At 45.8% G+C, this 16,735-nt stretch overlaps 1 protein-coding gene across 5 annotated transcripts in view; it reads right to left on the bottom strand.

Moving 5' to 3' along the window:
• NPHP4 (nephrocystin 4) overlaps window positions 1–16,735 on the bottom strand; it is a 162,430-nt gene that overhangs the window by 50,112 nt on the left and 95,583 nt on the right. For 4 of the 5 annotated variants that reach the window (XM_051988713.1, XM_051988711.1, XM_051988710.1 and 1 more), the window contains one exon: window positions 1,200–1,255. In XM_051988713.1, coding sequence (XP_051844673.1) covers window positions 1,200–1,255 — 56 coding nt within the window. Of the gene's footprint in view, window positions 1–1,199; window positions 1,256–3,980; window positions 4,045–16,735 lie in introns of those variants that run through there. The other variant, XM_051988714.1, reaches the window with a different exon arrangement.

The raw sequence follows: 16,735 nt of genomic DNA, 5'->3' as shown, positions 1-16,735 counted from the left end.
GGGAGATGCCTGCCATTTTCAGACTAAGATGATATTGGCTCTCCCCAGCTTATAGAGCTTACAGCACTGGCTCTAGGATCACAGAGCCTATTTCTGGGACTGCCACGGAAACTGCCCTAGGGAGAAGGGCTGGAAAGCAATCCCCAAGTCCTCGCTCTTCATTGATACCATGGTGACAGGAGCACAGCATCCTGGGGCAGTCTCGGACACCCTTGAAGCCATTCCCCAGCATGCTGAGTGGAATGGAGCAGACCAGTGCCTGGCACAAGCCACGTGGAGGCGGGTGTAAGGACTGGAGTCAGGCTCGTATCTTTCTTTAAGAACTTGCCCTGGGCCAGGGAAAATGGCTTAATGGATGTTCCAGAGTTAGGATGACCCGGTCCCACTTCAGACACCTGCTGCACAAGCTGGGCAAGGTACTTCCAAGACTATGTAACTGTGGAAAGAATGCTGACCAGCACTAGTCAAGAGACTTCTCTCATCTGGGAGTTCCCTTTACTCATGAAATCACTCTGTAAAACGCCAAGAATACAAATACATGACTATTCCCTCAACTTTGGTGGCTGGCAATGTGGCCAGACTCTTGGCAAGGTTTGCAGAGCGATGAAATTTCTCCCACTACCAGAGTTTGCTAGCTGAGGCTCAGTCTGAGAATAAAGAGAAGGAATAAGAGAGAAAAGTAAAATAACTGCTCCTAAGCCTCTTTGGAAAAATAAAGCCATCTTCCTAGTAATTGAATTACTAGGGAGAACAGATCGCTTTGTTAGGGGCTGGAACTTGTCCTAAACAGGACAGAGGGGGCTCCTTGATGAGCAGCAGGAAGCTGTCACCTTGACCATCTGACAATGCAAGTGAGTGCCCCCGAAAAACAGCAAGTGACAAAACTGGACACCGAGCAGCGGAGCTGTGAGGAGCATGTTCTCTCCACCTCTGCCACTGGCCTCTAGCACCTCCATTGGCCATGGAGTGGAGAAAAGATGGAAGACGATCATTTAAGTTTAAATCTTCCTGACTCAGAAGTCAGTGTTCAACTAAATGACAATCAGCTTCTTGGAAAAGACCTTTATTAATGTAAATAAAAATCTCTCTATGCCAGCAGAATATCCTAATTCTGAAGAAGGCGATCTTCCCCTCTCCCAATGGCAGCCACCCCCCAATCCAATGAGCACACGCTTTATAAACCAACCGCAGATACTTACTCCAGGTCCCACTGGAGACAGGTGGGCAGAAGATGGCATCCGAGGCAGAGGGGGTGCTAGAAGAAAAGACCAGGAAGACACATTTCAGTCATTAAGTGGGCTCCCAACGGGACCCAATGCATTTCACCCCAAGATGATCAGGACAATAGTTCCTGTTCTCCAAGTGCCTTAAAGTTTGAAGAATGCTTCCCTCTATACTGTACACTCATCACTACAAGATCTTTCCTAACTGTGTCTGCTGCTGATGTTTGGGATTTTAACTTTTCTTATGGATGTTCGAGCTGGGAGAGAAAGAGAAATTGGGTCAAAATGCTTAATTGTTCTTCAAAAGGATCTTGGCCAGCATTAAAGAAAATACACAAATGGCAGCAGTCTTCTTGAATCATTGCTTTTGGGGAGAAGAAATTCAGTCTGCCACTTAGGACAGCTCCATTATGAAGCGTGGCTTCTCCCTGCCTATTCATTCCTTGCTCGCTGCTTTAATCTGTGTGGTCTTGTTAAGTGCACTGTTTAATGAGATATGAAATTTTCAGGACACTTAAGGTTTTCTAATGTGCTTATATCATTGCTTTCCATTATTTTCATCTCTTCACACACTTGGGCCCTGAAACTGCCAGGGTTTGTTTCTTAGGCCGCTCTAGCAATTCCCAGGCCCAAGCAAACTTGCCGCTCTGTTAAGCAGGAAACCCTTGTTGAAGAGAAACCCACAACAGATGTTCCTCGCTCGGCTCAGACTTCCTTTGGATTTCTCCATTTCATGTAGTTCTGCCAAGGACCTGCTTTCCCCATTTCTTTCTAGGAGTGACCGTGTTCTTCCAATTAAAAAGGACCCCAATGCAAATGGAGAAGCCACAGACTTTTCCATAGGAAGATAAGCTTCCCTCTTCACCTCACAACCCAGAATCCCTCTAGCTGCCAGCGCCCTCCCCTCCCTAAACTGCCTCATATCTAATTGGTATAGATCTTTATGTGCCCAGATGCAGCCTCCTCTGACTGAACACAAACTTCCTCAGAGCAAGAATTGCTTCCACCTCTATCTTCATATTCTCAAGAAGATAAATTTTCGAGTCAGGAAGAGGTGGGCTTAAGTGAGCACCCATCTAGCACCCATCTCTTCTCCCCTCCATGATCAATTCTTGGGGAAAGTCATCCATCATTGGGGTGTCCACTTCCATGCCTCTCAGCCTCTGCTAAAGCCTTTGGATCTAGAATCCAACCTTGTCATTCAACTGAAGAAAAACCAGAGAAACCAGTGATCTCTTAATTGCTAAGTCTCATGGGCTTTCCTCCATCATCACCTTCTTGACCTCGGTCCATCTCCTGGGGACGCTGCTCTCTCCTGGGACTCCTCCTGTCTCTGACTGCCCCTTCTCGTTCTCCTTTGCTAGTTCTTAATCGGTCCCAGCCTCTGGCTATGGATGTCCTTGAGATTCTGACATTCGCCGTAGGCCATCTCACTTGAAATTCCCTGATCTCTAGGCTCAGCCATTGGTTGTTCTTCACTACCTCATGGTAGATATCCACCAGCATCTTAAACTCAACATGTCCAAAACACTGCCTGAAGTCTGCCCTCCTTCTAAACTTCCTTTCTACCATCAGAGGCCTGCCGCCTTTCCTGTCCCCAACATCTGCCACCTCGGGACCCTTCCTTCTCATTCAGTCCCCAGATCCGATCCAAATCCAACTACAACATGCCTCATGCATGCCAATTCACACCCCTTCTCCCTCTTTGTACAGATGTCAGCTCCTCCGCGCCGCAACCTGCTGACCAGTCCCCCTGCCTTGGTCAGTCTCCACTCCAATCCATCTTCCCCTCAGCCGCCAGAGTCAGGCCCAAACCTGACCAAGTTCCAGCCCCCCCGTTCGCTCCTGCTCCCCCTTCCTCCACCACACACACTGAGACAGCCTCTCCCTGCTCCCCTGGAGTCCTTCAGACTCAGCCTCCCCGCCTCCAGTGACCTTGAACTACTCTCCCTTATCCAGCATGAGCCCAGTTGTCAGTGTCCGACCTCCCCAGTGCAACGTATTCCCCAGGAGGGCAGAAGCTGCTTTCGTTCTGTTGCTTGTTTGGTTTTCGCCTTTGTTTCCCCAGGCCTGACTTGGCAGTCCTAGGTATCTAGTAAATTCTTGTTTGCCACCTACACAGAGGAGAACTGGCTACAGGACTTGGGGCAAGCTGACCTTTTAGGGCCCTGGACAAGGCAAGCTCTGAAAGCACAGATGGCAGTGAAGAGGCTCATCTGCCTTGAGGAAGGGGGTTTCCTCAGCTAGGAGCTCCTCATTCAAAGAAAATCTCAGACATTTTTTGTCTCTATCCCTGGTGTCTGGAACATATACTTGAAGAAATTCAGGCTATCCACTAGAAGATTGAATGCTCTGGACACACAGTGAGATGATGAGACTCACTTGGGAAAGACCCTCATGTTGGAAAAGATTGAATGTATGAGGTAGAGGGGATGGCAGAGGATGAGATGAAGAGAGAGTCACAGAAGCAGCGTGCAAGAGTTTGGACAGACCGTGGGAAGTAGTGGGGGTGAGAAGAGCCTGGCGTGCTCAGATCCACTGGGTCAAGAAGAGTCGGCTTTGCTGAACAACCGCAGTGTCTAATACAATGCCCAGCTCTCAGCAAGAACGTAATAAATGCCTGTTGGTCAACAGATTGATTTTGTTTCCTGAGAACGGCTTCCATGATGATCCAAAAGTTAAGTCCTGTCAACCTTATTGGGGCATCTCATTCCCTGGGAAGCCTAGGAGCAAAGTCTATAATGGAAACATGTTTACCATTACTTTCTAAGGATGCAAGCCCCTAAAAGAAGAGAAATTCTCTGATGGTCAAAATGTTTCTCTACTGTCTGCTGCTACATTTGTTCCTCATCCCAGTGGAGAACAAGTGTCTCCTTCTCCTGATGATAATAATAGTCACAAAGATATATTTATGTAGCACCTATTATGTGTCAGGCACTTTACAATTATTACCTCATTTCATCCATGCAATAACCCTGGTGGTAGGTGCTAATATCATGCCCAGTTTATGAAGGAGGAAACTGAGGCAAACAGAAATTAGTCACATGCCCAGGGTCACCCAGCTAACCGAACCCATATTGCCAAGGTCCCAGCCTTCTCTGAGGGGCTGCTCAGCTGCTGGTCTTGCCTAACCAAAAGCCATCTTTCAGGCCCACTTCCAGGCCCACAAGCTCCTCCAGTCTACTACCATGACTACTCTGAGCCCCACCCCCACTACCACTGCACTGATTATCTGCTGGACTTAACAATGCGTCCAGTACAACTCTCCATTTCCTCCAAGTGCATAGTCTTGTTTCCCAAGGGGAAGCCTAAACTCCTTGAAGAAAGAGCCCTTGTCTTGTATTTCTCTTATATAAGCAGTGGTGAGCAAGCACACAGTAGGGACTCAATCTGTGACAAAAGCATAACTGCCTGCCTAATATGTGGAGAAAACAATGAGACTTCTAGGGGCCAGAGATCTTGGATACAAGCTTAGGGAGCTACCAAAATGTGAACAGAACAGCTTTCTGTCCTCAAGGCGGGGGAAGAGAAAGGAGAAAGACATAAGAGGAAAACAGCAGGATAGTCCTGGACTAGAACAGGGGTACTTACAGTCCCCCTAACCTGAGGCTAATGTTACAAATAGCATCCACCTCAAGTCCCGCTGTATCCTTCCTGACTTAGCACATGTGTGAAAATGTCATTGGTCTGGTGTCCAGTGAACAGGCAGGGCCTGCCACCCAGAGGCACCTGAACTGAATGACTGGAAATCAAGCATCCCGAGGTTTAATTCCAGCCATTTATAAAAGAACCCCCTAAAGGATGCGCTGCCAAATCAAATCATCCAGCCCACTTGCTCCAGGATTCTGAGGCTGTGGGCTGTTTTAGAAAGAGGAGGACGTCTGAGGAACACACGGGAATTCAAGAATACTTGGCAAGGGGAAGCAGTCTCTCCATCTATTTACTAGCAAGGGCCCTCCCAAGGCCTGAGGCTGCATGCCCCCAAGTCTAGCCCATGGAACAGCATAGCAGCTTAGTAAGCACAGGAGAAACGCACCACAATTCACCCATCATACACATAGTCTCTGCTTTTATCAAACCAACTTGAAGCTACAGAAAAAGAAGAAGGGAGGGAGGGAGGAAGAAAGAGAAAGAAAGAACAAAAGAAAGATGGGAGGAAGGAAAGAAGAAAGGAAGGAAGAGAAAAGGAGAGAAGGAAGGAGGGAGGGAGGAAGAAGGAGGGAGGGAGAAGGAGGGAGAGAGAGACAGAGAAGAAAAGAAAGGAAGGAAGGAAGGAAGGAAGGAAGGAAGGAAGGAAGGAAGGAAGGAAGGAAGGAAGGAAGGAAGGAAGGAAAGGAAGGAAGGAAAGGAAGGAAGGAAGGAAGGAAGAAAGGAAGGAAGGAAGGAAGGAAGGAAGGAAGGAAGGAAGGAAGGAAGGAAGGAAGGAAGGAAGGAAGGAAGGAAGGAAGGAGGAAGGAAGGAAGGAAGGAAGGAAGAAAGGAAGGAAGGAAGAAAGGAAGGAAGGAAGGAAGGAAGAAAGGAAGGAAGGAGGAAGGAAGGAAGGAAGGAAGGAAGGAAGGAAGGAAGGAAGGAAGGAAGGAAGGAAGGAAGGAAGGAAGGAAGGAGGAAGGAAGGAAGGAAGGAAGGAAGGAGGAAGGAGGAAGGAAGGAGGGAGGAAGGAAGGAGGGAGGAAGAGAGGGAAGGGTTGTTTATAAAACAACAGCATTTTTTAATCATCTAGTCAAAGATGCCTGCAGTTGTTTAAATTAATTCCTCTGTTTTGTAAGGAGTCAGGAAGTAATCAAACAGGTGCCTTCCCTTCTCCCGGGAAGACGGAAGCGCCCGCGGGGCTCTGCTCGGCAGGGGGCACCCATGCCGGGCCCAGATGCTCCCCAACCTGCTCCCGACACAGCCCCCCTCCCTCTGCAGGAAGCCCTTCTTTTTAGACCAACTAAAAGATGAATAGAGGGGAGATGAGCACGGGAGAAAGTTGGACTTGGCCCCTCCCTCAGGCTCTCCCGGCCTCATTTAGTTGAGGAGAAAACCAATGGCGGGAAATCTCTCCATCTTCTCCCCGAGAAAGCCGGCACTTAGGCAGCAGTCCCAAGCCCCCCACCCCCAAGCTGACTGTCCCCAGGGCCATCCCCCCTTCTAGGCGCCGGCCGTGGGCTTTCTCGCCTCCTGAGGAAGAAAGTCGATACTGCGGTTTAACGCTTTCCATCCTGACACCCTCCTGGGAGCGCAGCTGGGTAGCAAACAGGCGCGGTGTGGCGGCCCCGTGTGGCGGCCCCGTGTGGCGGGCCGGAGAACCGGCGCGGGGCTGGGGGGTCCGGAGGACCTCAACTCCAACATTGCCCCAGACGCTTATGAGCGTGGGACTCCGGCAAAGTCAATCTCCCTCAGCCTCAGTTTCTTCATCTGTAAAATGGAGATTATTATCCCATTTCCCAGGTGCTGGGAATATCAAATGAAATATGGCTTGTAAAAGGCTCTGCAAACCCTTCCTAGGCAGCTAGGTGGCGCCACAGGGGATGAAGCGGGCCCTGAGTCAGGATCGGGGTTCAAAAGCAGCCGCCTGACGCACTGACGGGAGGACCAAGTGAAAGCGAGCGGAGCACTGCCGGGTGCCACAGAAAAGCCAGCATTGTTACCCACTCGGAAGGTAAGCGCCTGCTGCTGGCCGTGGGAACAGCTATTAACCTACAGACATGAGGAAGCCTTCAGGAAGACAAGTCTGAGGGGGCGGGTGGCCCCCATCCATTTTCCCCTGCTACGCGCAGGCAGGGGCCGCCTCGGGAACCGGACCTGACCCGGACCCTCTCTACAACAGCCACCCGTGGTCAGCCAGCCCCCTCTTGAAGACCTCCAGTAAGGCCTGCGGATGTCTCTAACATTTTCCTTAACTCAAGCTTAAAACCAGTCCTTTGCCACTCGCACTGACGGCTCTCAGCTCGGCCTCTTGGGCCCAAAGAATACTTCTATTCTTATTTTTCCTGGAAAACAAGGGCACCACAATATGACCTGAGTAGTTCATCCTTCCCTCCCCACACCATCCGCACTGAGCAATAATCCCGTCCCCTACCAGATCTCCCTCTTTCTTCCAAAATTACTTGAAATCTGGCTGCCCTTAGTAATCAACCAACCAACCAACCAACCAACCAACCAACCAACCAACCAACCAACCAACCAGTCAGCGGGCTCTCGTGATCTCTGCTCCTTCTGACCTTTGGCGCCCTGACTTGGGGAGAAACACTCCACACCTGTTTGCCCTGCCAGCTTCTGCTGCCAATGGGAGATGGCTGTGCTGCCTTGGAAATGCCTTCAGAGCCTACCATATGTTCTTTTTAATGTCCTTAATGGCTACAAATCTTCTCCGTTGTGGGGGGAGGCCAAAATAGGGAGTGGGAAGGATTTGATTCTGGGAAATGGCCAAATGTCATTTAGAAGCAAAATCCAATGCAGCTCAATTCCACAAAGCAAATTTTAAGCATCCCCTAAGTCTAAAGCACCAATTTGATAAATATGGCAGGTGATCAAGCAGAATAATAAGGCTTTGGGTCAAAAAACAAAGTATGACCATAAAATAATATTTACTTTCTTCTATAGATTGTGGCTCATTGATTACTTAGCAGAATGTAGTCAAGGGAATTCATGCTTCAAATAAGGGTTAGAGGTGACATCTAAGAGTCTGTAAAGTAGGCTCTAAAGGCAATTTCAAAAGAGAAATTCTAAAAATTCTAAAAAGGTTCTGAGCAATAGTAATATCATTATAATAAGCGTATGGTCTTTCAAGATAACTCCTTTGAAGGACACCAACACTCATTCGGACATAGACCTTCTGGTCTATGCTGTTAGGAGGATTTTTGTTTTGTGTTTAAGGAGAAAAAAACAGTGCACCACTCCATATCCATACCTCATCCATCTTCCAAATAGATTTTTAAAAAAACCTTTCGGTAATGTCTCATGACTAAGAAAAACACATAAAGAAAATGCAAGCTTCCTTTGGGAGATAAGGGTACATTGCTTGGATTTATAGATTTCATATTTATTCAAGATTATAAGGATAAATCCACAGATGACAAATACAATGGGTTATTTTAAAAGAGAAGTTAAGGATGCTTGGGATCTATCCCCAAGCTTTGAGGATGAGATCCCGGGGAGCAACTGCCCTGTTCTCCTGTGAAAATTTCCTTTGTTTCACTGTTTTAAAAGAAAGCTGTTTGGGGCTGGCTAAGCTCTTGGTCCCGTTCACTGCAGGAATGGTCACGTTACACTGTTTCCTATCATAGCCAAGGATGTCAATTGGACACTGAAGATGGGTCTGTTCCTAGGACTTATTCCCAAACTGGGGATGCATCACAGTCTGTAATGTGACTGTAAAGCAAACCAACCACAAAACAAACAGCCAGGGATGCAACAGGAAGAGCACTGGGCCTGGAAGCAGGAGGCCCTGAATTCAAATCCAGCCTCTGACACTTCTCAGCTGGGTGACCCCGGGCCAGTTGCTCAACTTGTTTGTCTCAGTTCCCTCATTTATAAAATGAGGATAGTAACAACACCTACCTACCAGGATTGTTAGGAGGACAAAATGAAATAATATTTGTAAAAAGTGTCTGGGAAAAATGCTTCCTCCTTTCTCCTCCCTTCTTCCATTTTTTCTTTTTTCTTCCATCCCCTGATTCCTTTCTTTCCTTCCCTCCCTCTTTCTCTTTCTTTTCTTCCTTCCTTCATTCCTTTCTTCTCTCCTTTCCTTCCTTCCCATCTTTTTCTTCCTTCCTTCCCTCTCTCCTTTCCCTTTTTTCCTTCACTCCTCTTCTCCCCCTTTCTTCCTTCCTTTCCTTCTGTCCTTCCTTCCTTCTTGTCTTTCCTTCTCTTCCTCTTTCCTCTTTCCTTTCCTTCCTAAGTTCCCTCTCTTCTTTTTTCCTTCCTTCTTTTCTCCCCCTCTCCCTTCTTCCTTTCTTCCCTCCTTCCTTTTTCTGAGGAAACTCCCTCTATTAATTCAAACTATTCCTTGCTGCTTAACAAATTATGAATGATGAAAAAGCATTTTCTTTCATTTTTTTTAGTGCTTATCATGTATTGACTATGCCAATAGAGAAGCAAGATGGTCCATACACTTAAGGAGGGGATAATCTGACAGAAGGAGCAGACAGCACAACTCCTGGGCTACCTTAGTGAGTTTCTTAGGGCACTAAGAGAATCAGGACTTGCTTGGGGGTCACATGGTCAGTTTGGACCAGGGGCAAGGCCATGGACCCACAAGGGGTCCTTCTGATTGAGGTCAGCTCTCTGTTCTCAACTCCAGGCTGCCTCTTAAGATCCCGTGTGTAAGAAGAAAGCAAAGACGCAGGAAGAGCACCACTTGCTCTTCTCTGTGCTGGCTACACGCAGCTGCAGCTCTCTAGAACCTGTGGTCCATGGGTCAACACTGCATAAGACACAAACAGCATTCTACAACATCACTCAATTCTCTATTAGGGATAACAGTGTTAAGAAGCTGGAACATCAGCTACTGTTTTCCCAACAACATAAAAGCTAACTTCAATCTGGAAAAAGTCTACATGGATTGTTCGAGACAAAGGAAGAATTAGATTTTCAACTACAGCAAATTCCTTCCCCTATGCTGAGATTAATTTTCCCTGACACTCCATTATGCTCCAATCAGCCTCCACTCACTGAAAGCCCCTGTCAATAAAATGATGAGAATTTCCCATTCAACTTTTCCTTCAATCTGGCTTATCAAAACTCCTTTGATCTTAGGCTTCATTGAGATTCTGGCTTCAGAAGCCAGGCAGGGGTAGGGCCAGAACAAGAAGCAGCTCTGCCATTCTCCCCTCAGCCTCAGACTGATTTGTAAAGGAATCCCCCTTGGAGCTGTCCAAGAAGCTCAGTATATAGAGCTCTCCCAGAGCCTTCTTAGAGGTGGGGGAAAGAGAACAATTAGGGGCTCAGCAGAGGAAGGGCCTTTCGTAGAGCTGCTGCATTTTTCAGAATTATATTTGGCTTCTAGGACTGGCACAGTATCCAACTCAATATTACTGTAAGCATTTATAAAGTACCTACTATATACCAAGAACTGTGATTACCAGTGGATAGAAAGGCAACCCAAAATAGTCAGTACTCTCAAGTCATTCAGTCTACTGAGGAGACACACAATGTCCCCAGATAAGTACAACACAAGGTAATTTGCACTAGTAACTGGGGAGAATCCAGGAAGCCTTCACAGAGGAGATAGGCTCTGAAATGAGCAGTGAATGATATAATGGAAGAAATAGGAGCAAAGGGAGGAAATTCTAGGAATAGAGGAGATAATCTAATGTAAATGCATGGAACTGGGAGGTTCTAGGAACAATTGGGAGTCCAGTTTGGTGGGAATACAGAGTTCATGAAGAGGAATGAGGTGAAATAAAGCTAAGAATATAGTCTGGAGGAAATAAGACTTACACATGTGAAAGAGATTCAAGAAAGACCTCAAATGAAACCAGCCAATTTAAAAGATCTATAGCTAAATATCCCACTCAGACAGCGGAAAAGAAATCATCGCTAACACATTAATGCCCGGTGCACACTCACGGAGTAAGTGTTAAATGAATACGTCAGTTCTAAAGGACATCAGTTCACCTAATCCCTCCCTCCCCTAAGTCACAGGGATCCACAGCAAAGATCAGAAGGCACAAAACCATAGAATCTGAGCATCTATAGGGATCTGAAAGCTCATCTAGTCCCAAACTCCATTCCATGTCAGTCTCCACATTCTCACAAGCATCCCTGACAGATGTCCAAGTAGAGGCTGAATGGAGAAAAGTCAGTGCTTAAAACAAGCCAAGAATTCACCAACCAATAAAGCAGTGATGGCCTTCTATTTCTGAATGACCATTAAGCAAAACCTAACACTACCAGAACATTCAAAAGAACCAAAAGTAGGTGAGTAGATTTCTACGAAGAAACCCAAGGATTGAGTTTTGAGGCACTGTCTTTCAAGACTTAATGTGAGTGACTTTAAATATATAAATATAGAGGTTTTGAAGCAAAAATCTAGTTGGAATTAATTGAAAATATTTACTGATGGTGTTATTGTTTCTTAGAAAGTTCTTCCTGAAATCGAGGTGAAATCTGCCTCCCTATAAATCCCACGCAATCTTGGAGCAACAGAGGGTAATTCAATTCAGGTAACTGTATCCTCAGAACCCAAGAGTTGTCCTTATAAATGATTTTCCAAGTGACTAGAACAAAGATTTATGAAGCATCCTTTGTATGCAGAGAATTCTAAGAAGCATAAACGGAGGGCCCTGTCCTCATAGAGTTTACAAGAGAGAAGATTAAGACACAATAGTTGCCTAAAAATGAAGGATTTATTATGTTACTCATTACTTGCTCCACCCATTGGTGATGACCTGTACATTTTTTTTAAATGGCAGAGGGAAGGCCCAGCCACTTAGGGGGAATCAGTTTTTGATTCCTGCCAGGACCTAAAGGAATCCAAAGGGGGAGAGTTCTAGGGATGGGGTGCAACCAGAGAAAATGCTAGGAGTCTAGAGATGGAGTGCAAGGAGGCCAGTCTGAACTGCCCAGTACTTTGTGATTGTGATTCAGCTGTGTGAGCTGGGTCTGACTTCATAAACCCACGTTGGGATTTTCTTGGCAAAGACAATGGGGGGAGAGGGTTAGTCATTCTCTTTACCAGTCCATTTCACAGATGAGGAACTGAGGGATACTTAAGTGACTCATCCAGGGTGCCATAATTTTTAAGTACTGTATTTGAATTCAGGCCTTCCTGACCCCAGGCCCAGTGTGCGATACATTGCACTACCTTGATGCCCAATGGTATCCTGCTGGTTCCAAGATCTGCCTTCTTCCCATGAATCCACATGGCCCATGGCTGCCCAATGGGATAGGTGGGCAATATGAGCCTGGTCCACCCTGTTCTACTGATTGGGGGACCTAAGATCATGTGTCATTATCCTATGGGTGGTTGGGTGTGACTCCCAGGCGGACCTTCTGGTTTCTGGTGGATTGCTAGCTCCATGACCTCCTGCTCTGTCTAAGCAAAGCTAGACCACTTTCAGAACTTAAATACATTTTTAAAATTCAAGGTCATCTCTACTTTTCACGATGACTAACAGTTTCATTCAGAGATGGCGTGCTGGTTTCTTATCCCTGCTTTAAGACTGATGTGGCTGACTCAGCTACCTGTCAGGTGCCAGAGTTCATTTAAAAAGGTGATACTGGGAAGCAAGTTTAGCTTCAGGTCATTTGTCAACCTGAGTTGAGTCTGCCAGCACCAAGGCCTAGAGGGAATTAGCTGAGGATGGAAGGGCCACGGACCTCCCCTCCAGGGGCTGCTCCTGAATGTCCCTCACCCAGCCCAGAAGCAGCACCTCCTGGCCCTAACAGGAGCAGTGTTCGTCAGTAAGAAAAATCCCATAGCCCTCTTTTGAAGTGTCTTTGCCAGAAGGCACCTGGAGAGGCCAGGACAGGGAACCTGCATGAGCTTCCACTCTGCCACTGAACATCCTGTCTGATCCTGGGTGTTCCCTCATCTCTCCCTCAACTATAAAAGGAGATCAAACTCCGTGGTCTTTATGGGCTCTTCCAGCTCAGCTGAGTTGGTTGTTCTCCGTTCATGCAGAGCACAAAAATAATATCACTTTATAAGAGTCAAGTTAGTGAGTGCAACTGTGGGTGATCAGACCAATAGGGACTCCGAACGCTCTGGCCCAGGTCGGACACAATAGTCCCTATGAACATTTGAGGGGCTTCTCTAACTTTGAACATCTCACATTTCCTTTGGGTTAATTCACTTCTGTTTTGCTCATAGAGCCCAGCACCTCTGAGGAGGGCACACTGTGTCATTAGGGGACTCTAGGAGGGCTTCACTGATGCACTCTAGCCCACCTCTACCTTCTCATTCCATGCACTTGGGTTTAAATGCCGCCTTTCTCACTGAGGACTTGAGTGTTCTGGGCCAGATAACTTCATCTCTGGGCTCCTCGGTTTCCTGTGTGATCCATCACACACGATTGGCCTCAGCAAACTTCATCAAAACAACACAAAACAATTTTGCCAGACTTATATTTTTGAGAGCCCTCCCTTTCTCCTTCAACAAACAGCCCATCACTCAGAAGTTGTCTCAGGCCATGGGAAAATATACATAAATATACATATATATATATATATATGTATATATATAAAAAATTTATCTAAATTTTTGGAAATGTACATTCTTGATATTTTGGGCACATATATGACTCTCCAGAATCTTGAACCCAAAAATGACATAGTTCCTTTTCACCTCATATTTCCTGCCCCTTTCACTTCACCAATCAGTTTTGCTTTGTTAGTCAGTGACAATATAGAGTCAGTGACCAGCAAGGATAGTAATTCCCCCGTCAGTCACTAGGGAGGCAAAATGGACCTGGCCTTGAGTTCAAATTCAGCCTCAAACACTTCCTAGCTGTGTGACTCTGAGCAAGTCACGAAACTCTGTTTACTTCAGTTTCCTCATCTGGAAAATGAGCTGGAGAAGGAAAAGGCAAAACATTCTTCATCAAGAAAACCCTAAAAGAGGTCACAAAGCATCAGATGCAATGGAAAGACTAAACAAAGTTCCCTGTCATTTCTTCTGTTTTCTGAGAGATTAAACTACCAGCAAACAAAATCAGTGATTTCTCTACTACTAGTAAAGTTTAGACTTCCAGCAAGTATCTGGATTCTTAAAATCCCAATGACAGGTTCCTCTGGGGCCAAGCAACTACCTAGATCCTCCATTTGCTTGAGCTTATTTCCCCAAAGATGGGGCTTCAGTTTCTCTTTCGATTCCCATCCACTTTCATTCTCTCCTACTTCTGCCTTATGGGCTCATGGATTTCAATGTCCCTCTACAGAAATGATGACAAACATCTTCCCTGACATCTAAGTAATCAAAAATTAAGCAGAGACTGTCTTGTTTTTACTTGTTCTACTCTAGCATTTTGAATTTGATAAATGGGTTTTTTCATTCAATCATTTATTCATTTATATAGTGCTTTAAAATTTTCAGAGTACTTCATTTAATCCTCATGACAAACCTGTGAGATAGGTGCTAGCATTCTCATTTTATAGGGAGGAAACCAAGGCATGGAAAAATTAAGTGATTTGCTCAGGATCTGAGGTTAAGATTTAAATCAAGGTTTTCCCTCCAAGTCCAGTGCTCTATGCATTGGGTTACCCTGCCTTTCAAGAGGCTAAAAAGGATTTAAGTTTAGACATGTATACAGAACCATAAGGAGCATTACAATTTAGTGGAAGAATACTAGAAGATGAAAGATTAAGGCGATGATCCTGGTTCTGTCACTAACTAGAAGCATGGCCCTAGCTGGACAGGGCACTTTACATTCCTAGGCCAAAGGATTTTTATATGTAAAATAAGTAGGTTAGATAGCTTCTTCCAGCTTTAAAAATGATTCAACCAAGCTGTTTATAAAAATAAGGAACATCATCTCCAAAGGACCACAGGTCATAGAGGTTCTCTTATTTCTTGTGTATTTTGGCTTCTCAGAAATTATCAAAGATACAAGGAGGTTAGGAAGAACCCCACCAATTAACACTTAAAGACAGTGAAGAAAATCAGAATGAAAAACAGGATGGAAAAAAAAAAAAAGAAAAATCACAGCTTAGAGAAGAAAAAAGATCACGTAAGAAAAAGAGGGAATGTGGGGAAAACTCAGATGTGTCTAAAGGAGCAGGTAAAAAAATTTCAGTTTCTGGGGTTTTTTTTGCTTTTTTTTTTTGTTTGTTTTGCTGAGGCAATTGGGGTTAAATGACTTGCCTAAGGTCACACAGCTAGGAAATATTAGTGTCTGAGACCAGATTTGAATTCAGGTCCTCCTGACTTCAAGGCTGGTGCTCTATCCTCTGCATCAACTACCTGCCCTCTTTTTTGTTTGTTTTTTTTTAAGGTACTTTAATAAAAAAATGTTTTTTTTAACAAAACCTTGCGTACTCAAAACAGTCATGTATAATTCCTGAATATCACAAAAACTTCTGCAAGGATCATCTTCAAATACATTCTCCCAAGCTAGACATTTGTGAAGTCCCCAAAATATCAGGAAACATGTTGGGGGATTATGGTCTTTCCTGGTCCCGGTGATGGGAATGCTAATGGAGGTTTACAAATGGCGCTGGAAGAAGGTTGTCCAGATTCCTTCCTGCCTGTCACCCCAACGGGGCCTGTGTGGGAGGCAGCATGACGGCGCGTGAGCACAAAACACAAGCTTGTTTTCCCAAGAATATTTTTACTAAATGCCAGTAATTTTATTTAACTGTGCATTTTGGTGGGGGTGATGTAGGAAAGGATAATCAGCATGCACACAGAGTCTGATGAGAGTTATTAATAGAGGAAAGTGCACAGTTTGCTGAACTGACTGCCCAGTGAAACCAACCTGTCAGTACTTAACTAAAAGATCAGTTATTAAACTGAAAAAGTACTGAATGAAGAGATAGAAAGGCCGGCATGAGGAGGCAGTTGCTTAGCAACCTTCAGCAGCTAAGACAGAAAAACAGGGAAAGATCAGGCTTTGGTCTTAGAACGAGGATGGAGTTTGCCAGTGTTACAAAAGAGGTAAAAATAGTTGTTCCTGAGAATGAGGGGAAAAATCGGGCAAAGTGCTTGTTGAAGGACATACTGTTGTGGCTGAAAGCAAGCCCAGGTGAAGGACACTTTATCAGACCTGTAAACTAACAGTTCAGGCCGAGTCTTTAATGATTCACCGCAGGCCCGGGGCCCCAGAGGTAAAGAATCAGGGTAACTGGATCCGATGCCACCGACTCTCTCGCCGGTCCCACCTTCCGAAGTCTCAGTGACCCAGGACTTAGTGCTCATGCAGAAGCGTGTGGGGAGAGTCCATGCCACAGGGAGTGACTGGTGTCTGATGGTGATGCGGCTGTCAAAGCGAGCCAGCCCCTTCCTAGGCCTGAAAAGCTCTCTCTCCGCTCCTAGCCCTTAAAATGTCTGAATTCCTCATGACTCAGCTGCAAGGGCCTTCCCCCCAAGCCCTCCCCAGCCATCTCTGCATTGATCTTGTGTGTTCTGATTCATGGATATGCTGTTTCTCCATTACAATTACAATTCTGGAGAGATTGCCCTTGCTTTTTCTTGGTATCCTCACACTTAGCACAGAGACTGCTACAAAGTAGTGCTTAACAAATGCCTGGTGAGTGATGGGAGTACTTGCCAGAATCTAAAGTGCTATATGTCTATTCTGTGCTATTTCACATTATTATTATTATTAATTTGAGACTCGTTTCAAGTGCTAAGACCTCAGAGGATCCAGCTGTCCAGTCCCAAAAGACTCATTTTACGCCGGCTGCCTCCCTCCCCTGTGCCTGGAATGCCTTCCCTCCTCCCTCCTTCTCCAGGAACCTCCGGTTTCTCTGTGACCCAGCTCAATCGCCACCTTCCCCATGAAGCTGCTCCCCATCTGCTCAGTTGCTTACCATTCACATTAACCAGTCCAGAAAGGCTGTGAATGGTTAACTATCATTTGCATTTATTA

This window comes from Antechinus flavipes, chromosome 3 (assembly GCF_016432865.1).
Source record: "Antechinus flavipes isolate AdamAnt ecotype Samford, QLD, Australia chromosome 3, AdamAnt_v2, whole genome shotgun sequence".
Classification (NCBI taxonomy): domain Eukaryota; kingdom Metazoa; phylum Chordata; class Mammalia; order Dasyuromorphia; family Dasyuridae; genus Antechinus; species Antechinus flavipes.
Note: the sequence above shows the minus strand (reverse complement) of the source record. Positions and strands in the feature narration are given on the sequence as shown.